At 40.2% G+C, this 13,111-nt stretch overlaps 1 protein-coding gene across 6 annotated transcripts in view; it reads left to right on the top strand.

The window, feature by feature from the left end:
* The window catches only part of SH3GL3 (SH3 domain containing GRB2 like 3, endophilin A3), a 106,878-nt gene that overhangs the window by 43,093 nt on the left and 50,674 nt on the right, over nt 1–13,111 (top strand). For 5 of the 6 annotated variants that reach the window (XM_018066199.1, XM_018066198.1, XM_018066197.1 and 2 more), the window contains exons 2-3: nt 8,474–8,542; nt 12,777–12,849. In XM_018066199.1, coding sequence (XP_017921688.1) covers nt 8,474–8,542; nt 12,777–12,849 — 142 coding nt within the window. Of the gene's footprint in view, nt 1–8,473; nt 8,543–12,776; nt 12,850–13,111 lie in introns of those variants that run through there. The other variant, XM_018066201.1, reaches the window with a different exon arrangement.

Here is a 13,111-nt window from a genome sequence, read left to right as displayed (position 1 = left end):
GCAGGAAAGTGACTGGAGCAGTCAGGTCACGGAGGGCGTGGTCCTCTGTGTTAAGGAGATGGGTTTTTAAAAAAAAATTGTTAAGGACTTTTTTTTATTATTCTTTTAAAAAATAATTTTATTTATTTATTTTTGACTCTGCTGGGTCTTTGCTGCATGGGCTTTTTTTTTTTTTTTTCTTTAATTGCTGCCAACAGGGACTGCTCTCTACTGCGGTGCGCGGGCTTCTCATTGTGGTGGCTTCTCTCGTGTAGCTCAGGTTCAAGGGCTCAGGCTTTGACACTCTGGCTCAGTAACTGCAGCTCCCGAGGCTCTAGAGCTCAGGCTCAGTAGTTGTGATTCATGGGCTCAGTTGCTCAGTGTCATGTGGGATCTTCCTGTGTCTCCTGCGCTGGCAGGCAGATTTTTTACCGCCGAGCCACCAGGGAGGCTGAGGTGGGATTTATTTTAAAGGCAATGGGAAGCCACTGAATCAGTGTGGGTAATGACATTATTCAGTTGCCATTTCGAATAGCTGACTGGCAGCAGTGTGGAGGAGGGGTTGAAAGAGCCCAGCTGGGAGGTTCTCAGAGTAGTGGCCTGAACGGAGGACGTGTTCATGGAAGTGGAGAGAAGGCAATGGAATCAAGAGATGTTTGGGATGTAGGATAGGAGTTAGTGGCTGATGAGTTGGGAGTAGGAAGGGGAGGAGTGTGTGTACGATGAGAAAAAAAAAAAACAACTTTAGTGGTAATAAAGGAGCATCCAGGGATGAAAGAGAAGAGACTTAGGTTCCACAGGCCAAGAAAAGAGGAACTCTGAGGAAGAGGTTGGTTGATAGAGTCAGAATACCCAGAGAGCCCATCTTAGTGAAGAGCGAAAATTTATTTTGGGAGCTTAGAAACTAAAAGGTCATTGGTGAGAGCAGGTTGAATAGAACCATTCAAGGTGTGTCAATACTAAGGTCTATCAAGTAGGAATGAGTTTGGCTGCAAGTTCTTATAGCTGTGGCTTCCCTGATGGCACAGTGGTAGAGTCTGCTGCCAGTGCAGGAGATGCGGGAGACATGGGTTTGATCCCTGGGTTGGGCAGATCCCCTGGAGGAGGGCATGGCAACTCACCCCAGTATTCTTGCCTGGAGAATCCCATGGACAGAGGAGCCTGGGAAGGGTACAGTCTATAGGGTCGCAGAGTCAGACACAACTGAACTGACTTAGCACACATGCACCCATGTATATCTGTTATATAATATATATCAGTTCAGTTCAGTTCAGTTCAGTCACTCAGTCATATCCGACTCTTTGCGACCCCATGAATCGCAGCACGCCAGACCTCCCTGTCCATCACCAACTCCCGGAGTTCACTCAGATTCACGTTCATTGAGTCAGTGATGCCAGCTAGCCATCTCATCCTCTGTCGTCCCCTCCTCCTCCTGCCCCCAATCCCTCCCAGCATCAGAGTCTTTTCCAATGAGTCAACTCTTTGCATGATGTGGCCAAAGTACTGGAGTTTCAGCTTTAGCATTATTCCTTCCAAAGAAATCCCAGGGCTGATCTCCTTCAAATTGGACTGGTTGGATCTCCTTGCAGTCCAAGGGACTCTCAAGAGTCTTCTCCAACACCACAGTTCAAAAGTATCAATTCTTTGACACTCAGCCTTCTTCACAGTCCAACTCTCACATCCATACCTGACCATAGGAAAAACCATAACCTTGACTAGATGAACCTTAGTTGGCAAAGTAATGTCTCTGCTTTTGAATATGCTATCTAGGTTGGTCATAACTTCTTCCAAGGAGTAAGCGTCTTTTAATTTCACGGCTCCAGTCACCATCTGCAGTGATTTTGGAGCCCAAAAATATAAAGTCTGACACTATTTCCCCGTCTATTTCCCATGGGACCGGATGCATGGTCTTTGTTTTCTGAATGTTGAGCTTTAAGCCAACTTTTTCACTCTCCTCTTTCACTTTCATCAAGAGGCTCTTCTGCCATAAGGGTGGTGTCATCTGCATATCTGAGGTTATTGATATTTCTCCTGGCAATCTTGATTCCAGCTTGTGTTTCTTCCAGTCCAGCGTTTCTCATGATGTACTCTGCATAGAAGTTAAATAAGCAGGGTGACAATATACAGCCTTGACGTACTCCTTTTCCTATTTGGAACCAGTCTGTTGTTCCATGTCCAGTTCTAACTATATATTATATATATTCACATATATAATGTTGAATATATATATGTAGTAGCCCTTATGTCTCTACATTTTGCAGATAAGGAATTGGAGGCACAGAGAGCTTCCATAATTTGCCCAGTTTTTCTCTAATTAGCAGTCTGTTAGGGGTTTGAACCAAAAATGGAGTAACTTCAGACCCTGCCGTCAGGTACAGATGTGGGAATGGGGACAGGCTGGACAGCCGTCGTCGATCCTTGTAGCTTTCTATACGGCTCTTTTATCAAGTCTCTGGATGATAAAAGAGACTCTCTTCTATCTGTGCTCATTTTATTCAGACTTGGAATCTCTCTGTATTAATTTTTATCTTGGGAGCGGTTTTCTGCTGTGTCTATATTGGTCCGTTTCCTCAGCTTGCTGATCCCATCTGCTTCCTGTCTTCTAGGAATTTCTCACCATTTCTGATCTGCTGCTAGCACTCTTTTTGTTTTTCAGCACTGTTATGTATGTGTCATATGCCTCTCTTTATATATATATATATATATATATATATATATATAAAGTTTATTTAAAGGTATTTGGTACAGTGAAGAGGAAGATGTGTGTGTGTTCAAGCCACCATCTTGATTCAATATCTGCAACATTTTCTGTAGGTCTTTTATCTATCTCCTTTCTCCTGTTGACATTTGTCAATTTCTTTATCCTGCTGCTGTAACGATTAAACTGAAAGCAGCATTTAGGGCACAGTGTCTGCAATACCACGTAATAGCCTACAGGCTTTTTGTTCTTTTGAATCTAGGTGATTCGATTCTGTATGGTTTAGTCACAGCTCTAAGAAGCAGACCCTTCCAGATGTAAATAGTCCGACAACGAACTTTTTTTCTGTTATTGAGACAAGGGAGGAAGAAGTGGACCAGTATTGTTTATTAAGCTTCCTTGTGGATAAATAAATCATGAAAATATGATAATTGCAAATATTGAAAGCATTGAATGCAGGGCTCATGGGAGAGTGAGTTAAACATTTTTTAAAAATTGAAATAAAATATACATACAGGGAAGTGGCAGCTCACACATATACAGCTTGATGTATTTGAACAACATGAGCACATCCACAAAACCAATTCACAGTGTAGAATGTGACCGGCTCCTTGAAATGCTCCCTGGTAACCCTGAAAAGATAACCCATTAAAGATAACCCTGAAAAGATAACCCATTAAAGATAACCATTACATTTATTTCTATCATTATGGGTTAGTTTTTTCTGTTTTTAAATTTTATGTGAATTGAATAAAACTATCCCTTTCCCCCATCTTTCCTGCCAACAATGGTCAGCTCATTCTCTACGTCTGCAGCAGACTTTTTCATATTTATATTATACCCTGCAGCTTCACTGTATTTATTATCTTAGTCTTAGGCAGTTAGTCTTAGGCCTTTAGGCCTTCAGGGTTTGAACCAAAAACCCAGGGTGTTTACTGAAGTTCCTTGTTTTTGGGCATCTTGAACTCTATAATTTTGTCTCTTGATCACTGTGATAATGCAGAAATCTCCACTTTGATCTTTAGCCTTCTAGCAGCCACTTTTTGCTGGTAGCCAAGCATCTTGCCTTGTGCATATATAGCTTAAGAATTGTCAAAAGCCTTGATAGAAAAATTGCACACAGCCTATTGGGTTTACTTCTTTATATGTCCTTTTTTCTTTTCTTGGAATTTTGGCCTCTTCTAGCCTGATTTCCTGGAGAAGGCAATGGCACCCCACTCCAGTGCTCTTGCCTGGAAAATCCCATGGGTGGAGGAGCCTGGTGGGCTGCAGTCCATGGCGTCGCTGAGTCGGACACGACTGAAAGACTTCACTTTGACTTTTTACTTTCATGCATTGGAGAAGGAAATGGCAACCCACTCCAGTATTTTTGCCTAGAGAATCCCAGGGATGGGGGAGCCCGATGGGCTGCCATCTATGGGATGGCACAGAGTCGGACACGACTGAAGCGACTTAGCAGCAGTAGCAGCAGCCTGATTTCCTAGGTTACAGTGCACTTCAGTTTCCCTCTTCCCAGCCCAGCAAGGCTGCTGCAGGTTCTAGGCTGAGGCTTTCTGTTTAGCTTTTATATCATGTGTGGCAAGGCAAGAATTTCCCCAAAGGGAAAAAGCAGCTGTGAATGTATTGCTCTTCTCAGTGCGTTTCCCTTCTTCATGATTTTGGGCCTCTGAGATCCTGATTGCCTTGGTTGCTCTCTGCTGCCTTTAGAGACTTTTAAAAATCATCTTGTATTTTGAAATATTTTTAGACTTACAGAAAAGTTGCAAAACTAGCACAGAGAACTCACAAGTGCCCTGTGCTCGTCTCCTAATGTTAACAACTCATAAATAACCTTCATGATTTAGATTTACACTGGAATATTGCCTTGTTTTCCAAGCTGATAACAGCAGGACATGACTACTGACTGGTTGAATGAAAAAAAAAAGGAGCCAGTAGAGAAGGTGAAATTTTTGGTTCAGGACTTCTCAAAGCACATACTACTCAGCTGAGACATCTCCCATGACCAGATATGGGTGGGAAATGCTCTGTCTTACATGCACCCCCTTGGAAATCAACGATGCCCATTTCCACTTTAAAGTCTCTGAAAAGTCTCTTTTAGTAGAGGTCTGCTTAGTTTTGTTTATCGCCATGTTTCCAAGGACGTGGTGAAGGAGCTGTTCTTTTGTACGATTCTTACTTGTATCCTGTGCAGCAGGTGTTTTGCGGCACATGTGTTGGAAAACACCGTTCCAAAGCACACTTTGAAATCCTGATGTATAAAATCTGCTTCTTTACATTTTCTCCTAGGTTCTGGCTTTCTTGCTGTCTAATTTATTGCTTCGTAAAAGGGAAGAAGTTGGAGAAGCCAAGAGTTCTTTGAAAACAGATTTTATTTTTTTGCACAAGCAGAAGTCCAAGGCTGTGTTAACGTTTACCACTAAAACCCCAACACATCTAGATGAAAAGCAAAACCTTCATGTCTCCCAAATAAGTGTCTTTTGCATCAGTGCTCTGTGGTAGTCTTTGAAAACGGTTTTTATTTTCCCATTACTGATTAAATTGGAGCCCACCGAGAAGAAATTGTCAGCAATTGTCAGAAATTGTCATCTCTGATTATAGCAACAGGCCATCCTGGGACAGGTCTGATGGGCAACATGACCCTTTTTCTCACAAGGGGAAGATCACAGGAGACATATTTCCTTGGCTATGTGTATTTTGGATTCGTTACTTAGGTCAGATGCGGTGTTTGTGATGGAGAAGCTGGATAGGTGAGGGCTTACTAGTGTTTAAGGCTGAAGAGGGTAGATAGAGTTTTAGATTAAAATTTGGACACTCTTCCACTGTCTGCCTCTTCATTGTGTGCGTGTCCCTTATCTCCTAATGAATCTCCTTGTCCCACTTCTGGTCAGTTCTGGGAATTTCTTGGCATCTTCTCATCCATTTAATTTGCGCTCCTCCGTCTGGGTTTGAAGACAAATTGTGCTTCTTTCTGTTCCGCGTCTCGTTGTGTTACGGCCATTTGCTTCTGCCTCTCAGTGTGAGTGGTTGCAATGTATTTAAGGAGGTCTGTTTATTTCTGGCTGCACGGGGTCTTCATCGCTGCACGGGCTTTTCTCCAGTTGCGGCGAGCGGGGGCTGCTCTCCAGTTGCAGCGCTCGGGCTTCTCCCTGTGGTGGCTTCTCTCGCTGCGGAGCACAGGCTTCAGGAGTTCAGCGTGTGGGCTCAGTGGTTGTGGTGCCCTGGCTCTGGAGCACAGGCTCAGTAGTTGTGATGCATGAGATCTGCGGTATATGGGCTCTTCCAGGACCAGGGATCGAACCCATGTCCCCTGCATTGGCAGGCAGATTCTTTACCACAGAGCCACCAGCTGCTGCTGTTAGGGAAGACCTGAAATTGTATTTAGATTGATTGATCTTTGTACGTTTAGCATATTGACCTAGTTGGTAGACTTTCAGATGTTTGTTGAATTAGATTGAATGACATGTATCAGTTTGAAACATGGAGGTGATTTTTTTTTAAATGAATTTAAAGTAACAGATTGATTTCAAAACACTGATTTTGCTGCATCTCACAGGTTTTGATGTATCTTCATTATTAAATTTTTTTTTGGATAACTGCTCTTGGGACTTCCTTTTAAACTCATTATTTAGGACTGAATTTTAAAACTTTATACCTGCATATTTATTTATATTGGATTGATTTCTAATTTAACTGAATTATGGTTAAAAATGTGTTCTGTATGGTATTGACTGATTTGTGACCTAGTAAATGATCACTGTTTCTAATGTTCTATCTGTACTTCCAAAGACTATATATTATCTGTTTATTAGTTGGATGGATATATATATTTGTGCATATTTTATCAAGGATATTAATTTGATCATTAAAACTATCTATATCCCTTCCAAGTTATTTTCTTTTAATCATGTTTGATCTGCCAGTTTTCTGAGAGAGTTGTGCTAAAATCTCCTTAATGATTGTGGATTTGTTATTTCAGTTATTTCTCTCAGTTTTTGCTTTATTTTTTTTTCTAAGTTATGCTGTTAGGCAGATTATATTATACCAGAATTTTCATGAATTGCTCCATTTATTGTTAGATCAGGTCTCTCCTTATTAATTTTGTTTTCATTCTTCAGTCGCTAAGTTGTGTCTGACTCTGAGACCCCATGGACTACAGCAGGCCAGGCTCCCCTGTCCTTCCTTATCTCGGGAGTTTGCTCAGATTTATGTCCATTGAGTTGATGATGCTATTTAACCATCTCATCCTCTGTTTCCCCTTTTCCTCCTGCTCTCAATCTTTCCCAGCATCAGGGTCTTTTCCAATGAGTTGGCTCTTCACATCAGGTGGCCAAAGCATTGGAGCTTCAGTTTCAGCATCAGTCCTTCCCATGAATATTCAGGGTTGGTTTCCTTTAAGATTGACTAGTTTGATCTCCTTGCAGTTCAAGGGACTCTCAAGTTTTCTCTAGCACCACAATTTGAAAGCATCAATTCTCTAGCGCTCAGCCCAACTCTCATATTCATACATGACTACTGGAAAAACCATAGCTTAGACTATATGGACCTTTGTTGGCAAAAGGATGTCTTTGCTTTTTAATACACTCTCTAGATTTGTCATAGCTTTTCTTCCAAGGAGCAAGTGTCTTTTAATTTCATGGCTGCAGATGCTAGAGAATCTGCCTGCAATACAGGAGATCTGGGTTCAATCCCTGGGTTGGGAAGACCCCCTTGGAGAAGGAAATGGCAACCCACTCTAGTATTCTTGCCTGGAAAATCCCATGGACAGAGGAGCCTGTCGGGCTACAAAGAGTCGGACATGACCTAGCAACTAAACAACAACAAGAAGATAATTTGTCTATTAGTATTTTCACTCTCCTGTGCGTTGCGTTTTAGGTATGTCTCTTAAAAGCTCTACATAGCTGGATTTTTAAAATCAACTCTATTCATTATCCTTTCATGTGTTGAACTTAGTTGCATAGATAATGATTACTGACCTTTTTGGACTTGTGATTACTATCTTAATTTTGTAGTTTCCACTTGCCACCTTTTATGTTCTCCTGAATATCCTTTATCCTTGTTTTATTTTGGATAGGAAATCGTTGATTTTCCACTGATGTGCTGGTATGGTTATAACTCGTAGTATTATATGTATATTAATTGTTTTGAGCTTTTAGTAGTTACCCCTAATTACATAAAGCAGATACTTCTCATACCTTATTAAATCAGTTATGCCATTCATTCTCCATCTCCTCCTTAACACAGATGAACCTTAGTGTATTCAAAATAACGTGGTCCAGTGGTTAAGACTCCACACTCCCAATGCAGGGGGCCTGGGTCGATCCCTGGTCAGGGAACTAGATCCCACATGCCGCAAGTAAAGACCCCACTTGCCGCAGCAGAGATAAAAGATCTTATTTATGCTTCTGCTAGAGAAACTGCTTGTGTTTCACATATGCTGCTGCTGCTGCTAAGCTGCTTTAGTCGCGTCCGACTCTTCGCGACCCCGTGGACTGCAGCCCAGCAGGCTCTTCCACCTATGGGATTTTCCAGGCAAGAGTACTGGAGTGGGTTGCCGTTGCCTTCTCCGGTGTTTTACATGTAGTAGGTGCATAATAGGTGTCTGTTGAACGAGTGAGGGGTGTGTTTTTTCCCATATTCTTAGCTATGGTTACCCCCTCCAATGATTTTCTTAAAGTACTTCGTCCAAAAAAGTCCAACAATTTGGAATTGATTTTTTTTTTTTTTGGTAATAATTTGAGTCAAATACTGTGATAACGAATGATTGTACAAACAAATTACTTGTGTTTATTTCTACAGCTGTTTAGTGAAAAAATCAGTGGTGTTGAAGGAACAAAACTAGATGACGAATTTCTTGACATGGAAAGGGTAAGAAAACATTTTAATGTAAATTATCTCGTAAATTTGACTTTTACTGTGATATGAGATATAGTGGTATCGTAAAGGATATTAGACTGGGGATCTAGGAGGTATGAATTAAAGTGTAGATTATGGAATCCAAAAGGCAGTTCTTTCATTACTTCCAAGTTCAAATAAAGACCCTGGCTCTTGAGAGATGGGCTATGGCTAACTGATGCCCTCTACTGGACAAAGTCAGAATGCTCAGAAGATGGCCCATCTTGGTGAACAGTTTCAGCCGAAGTCATTGTGATTAAGTATCTTGGAGAGTCAAACTGTATTATTGGGAGGAGACTCTTCAAATACGTAAACATTGATCTAATGTGTGGAGGACTCTGTTTCCATGTGTTACAGCAGCTGCATAGCAATTTTTATCTTGGTTCTGCCACTGGAACCAGTTGCACCTACTTGGATAAGCTGTTTCAAACTTTCGTGACCTGTGACACAGGATGATAATGTGTGCTCTGCTTGCCTCACATGGATGTTTTAAGAATTATGCAAAAAAAAAATTATATGTGTGAAAACATCTAAAAAATCCAGTGAGGGTACTATAGAAATGATTGTTATCATATTCCAAAGGAAGACTATGGACTCTGTGTCTCTGAACAAGCTTCCTGGTCCCCTGTGTGAAGTCCTTTGCTGTTGTTGTTTAGTCAAAGTCATTTTTAACTCTTTTGCGACCCCATGGGCTATATCCTGCCAGGCCCCTCTGTCCATGGGATTTTCCAGGCAAGAGTAGTGGAGCGGGTGCCATTTCCTTCTCCAGGGGATCTTCCTGAACCAGGAATGGGACCTGTGTCTCCTGCATTGGCAGGCCTGTTCTTTATCACTAAGTCACAAGGGAAGCCCGTGAAATAGTTTAGGTGGAGGCAAAAGTGGGACCATCACTACTTATCAGTCTCCTCAGTTCCCTTCCCTTTTGTCTTGGGACCTTTAAACATAACCCTGTGTTAACAACCAGACTCCCCCAATGAAAGAGGGCTGAGAGAAGTCAAAGCTTTCTCTGCTTTCCAAGGAAAGGCTTCCTTGGGGGTAAGATGGAGGCTGTAGCAGGTAGCAGGGCTTTCAGCAGATGCTGGGGAAGGGAGTCCAGCCCCAGATTGTGCCATGCAGGGTGTGTGGGGGGCTACCCTCTACAGGATGCCCTGGACCTGGTCTCACTGTCCTCCGGGGAGTTTCTTGTTTTCTGGGTGAGCACAGTTAATTTTCTAGAAATGTTAATGCTTTAACAGAAAGCTTATTTTGTTTTGCTTTTGGAAACAGTTTTGGAAGAATGAGAAACACGGAACATTTAAACATCACTGGCATACCTAAAATTACTTTACAATTTCTTTACAAATAAAGATATTTTATGCAACGTTATTACTAACAAAGTGATTCAGTTGAAAGGTTAAATTTAAAAGCACATTTCAGGAATTTTAGTTTCAGTTGATGGACTGAAACCTCTCTTGATTACTTCTTTTTCCTCCCCAAACCCAAGTGAGTGACACAACAAATATAAAAATAAAATTATTATCTGTTTTGCCACAGCATCAAAAAGCATGGAAATATCTAATAGGTGACAAGAAGCTTTAAGGACTTTCTACAACAGGTGAATTAGATGATATTAGACTCACCTGAAACATAACATAGAAATGACAAAGTTAATATTGGTTCAGTGGTAAAGAACCCGCCTGCCAATGCAGGAGACATGAGAAATGTGGGTTCAATCCCTGGCCTAGAAAAATTCCCTGGAGGAGGGCATGGCAACCCACTCCAGTATTCTTGACTAGAGAATCCCGCGGACAGAGGAGCCTGGCATGGTGTAGTCCCTGGGGTTACAAAGAGTCAGATGTGACTTAGCGATGGAACAACAATGGAGAAAGATATGCCATGACAAGTGCTGACCATACACAACAGGGGAACAAAAGTGATGTCAAAGTAAAATCTGAGGCTGAAAGAGTACTGACTGGAAAAAGGAGATTTTAAAGCATTATAGGAAGATGTATCATGTGGTCTATCGGAATACGATGACATCATACAACATTATGCATCATATAACATGGCAGCTAAATATAGAAGGCAAAAGCCATCAGAAATACATAGAGAACTGACAAAAATGCATAGCTTTCCCATAAAATAACAGATTAAATGGACAATAATAAATAGGATCATAGGGAATTTGCATAAAATATGACTAATAAATTTGATTGTAAGTAAATATAGTCTTCATTTCTCAAATTGAGAATTTATATTCACTTCAAATTCCTTCAAAACAGTTTCAGTAATCAATTATTTACTGGACTGTAGGAAAAAAAAAAAAAACAAATTTCCTAAGTAAAATCGTAGAACACAAGAATTACAAGGAAGGTATAGTTTCCAAATTCTGGATGTTTGGAAATGGAAGAACATGCAAAAATAATTCTTATCTCAAGAGGAAATGGAAAGTAAAATTAAAGATCACTTAGTCATGAGAACTCTGTGTGTCAAAACCTGTGATATATAGCTGTCTTAAATGCATTTAACAGAAAGTAAATGTTGGAAGAGAATGAATAAATCATTCAAACCAAAAGGTAGGAAAATAACAGCAAACAAATCACTCTAGGTGAAAGGAAGAAATCAATACAGATAAATGAGAGATTAATCAAATACACAATAATAACAGCAAAAAGGTAGAATCAATCAATAAAACCAAAAAAAAAAAAAAAGATAATTCTGGCAGTCTCAACTACCGGACCATCAGGGAAATCCCTTCATTGCATTTTCTTAATCTGAACACATATACCCACCCTACCCCCAGTATTTCCACTTATTCTAGAAGCAAGGTTTTTGTTTTAAACTTTTTTTGTTTTTATGCAATGAGTTATTTTTTCAGTGTTTATCTTGATTGACTGCATTTGCCAACATGGTTAGTGGCATCCTCTTTCATTTGTAAAGGATTCATTCCCTGTATTCCTTCCTGGGCTGTCTTGGAAGCACTGCCGGTATGTGCAGAGCAAGGCCTGTTGAGTTTGGGGCTGTTTGTTTCTTGGTGTTTTCCCCCAAAAGAAATAGAAGAGTCTAAGTAGAAAGTATTCTCGCCTCTACCTCCTCTCACCCTCACCCTTCAGAGGTGATTCTTAGATACCTGGTGACTTTTCATGTCCCAGGAGAACTGTGTACCTGAAATGACCATTCCAAGTTGTGCTTTAATTAATATTGAATTTATACAAAGTTATAAATCTCAAACCCAGGTCTTAAGCCTTAAGCTAAACATATGGATCTTATTCAAACAGTTAGTAATTTCAGTACTGGGCTTTCCTTGTGGCTCAGTGGTAAAGAATCTGTCAGCCACTGTAGGAGACATGGGTTTGATCCCTGGGTCGGGAAGATCCCCTGGAGAAGGAAATGGCAACCCACTCCAGTATTCTTGCCTGGGAAATCCCATGGACAGAGGAGCCTGGTGGGCTACAGACCATGGGGTTGCGAAGAGTTGGACACTACTTAGCAACTAAACAAGAACAACTTCAGTATAGAAAACTGGCGATCATTTTTAGTGAACTTCACTTTAGGTTCCATTAAGTCATACATTAACAGATGAAATACACATTTATCACCAACTCATTATGTCATTAGGCAAATTCCCTTGGAGTTTTCAAACTACAATACAAATGCATTGCTTAGGATTCCCTCAAACTTAACATCAAACCTAAAACAAATATTTATTCTCATTATTTTGATGATTTTTAATTGTTCTTATGAGTGGAATATCCTTTTACTTTAAAACGTTCTCTTTTTGACTATTGGTGGTATAAAATAAAGCTATTGAAATGTGCATGGTTAACTTGACTGTATATGCTCATATTTATCTTCTGGTCAACCAAGAGCCAGAGTGTCCAGAACTGGTTGGTTTGGTTTTGAGAGACCTTCAAGTATATCCAATAATCTAGTGGAGCATAATAAGTTTTGCAAGTTTCCTAAATTACATTAATATTCATTTTAATGCTGAAAAAGAAGTTAGTGTTCTCCACTGTCATTGGGAGGAGCAATTATTGAAAGGATGTCCCAGAATCTAAAAGTTAAGAAAATATTCTGTCTACCCAAAATGTTGAAAGGCTCATTGGAGTTAAAATCATTATAACAGTGTTGTTATAAATACTAACTTAATTAAATGTATTCTTCTGTTTGTTTTTCTGTTGAATTTGTCATTTACTAATATTTTTATGTTTCTTTCTTTTCTAAAAAGAAAATAGACATTACGAATAAAGCTGTTGCAGAAATTCTTTCAAAAGCCACAGAATATCTTCAGCCAAATCCAGGTAAAGTTAGAAAATGTCTTGAAATATTCAATTGTTCACTCACAGATTCTAATAACCGAGTTTTACTGAGCATCACAGATGCTAATAACCAATATCTACTGAGCGTCTGGTTGACATGATCTAGAAACAATGTCCTCTGTGTCCAAATAATGAAATTAAGTAGTTTAAAGTTGAGTGACTAAAAGTAGTTGCAGTGTTTCTTAGCTGATGGCAAACAGGGCAGGGGCTCCTGTGAACTATGGAGATGTTATTTGGATGGAGC

This window comes from Capra hircus, chromosome 21, assembly GCF_001704415.2.
Source record: "Capra hircus breed San Clemente chromosome 21, ASM170441v1, whole genome shotgun sequence".
NCBI lineage: Eukaryota > Metazoa > Chordata > Mammalia > Artiodactyla > Bovidae > Capra > Capra hircus.
This window is presented reverse-complemented; position numbering and strand designations above follow the sequence as displayed.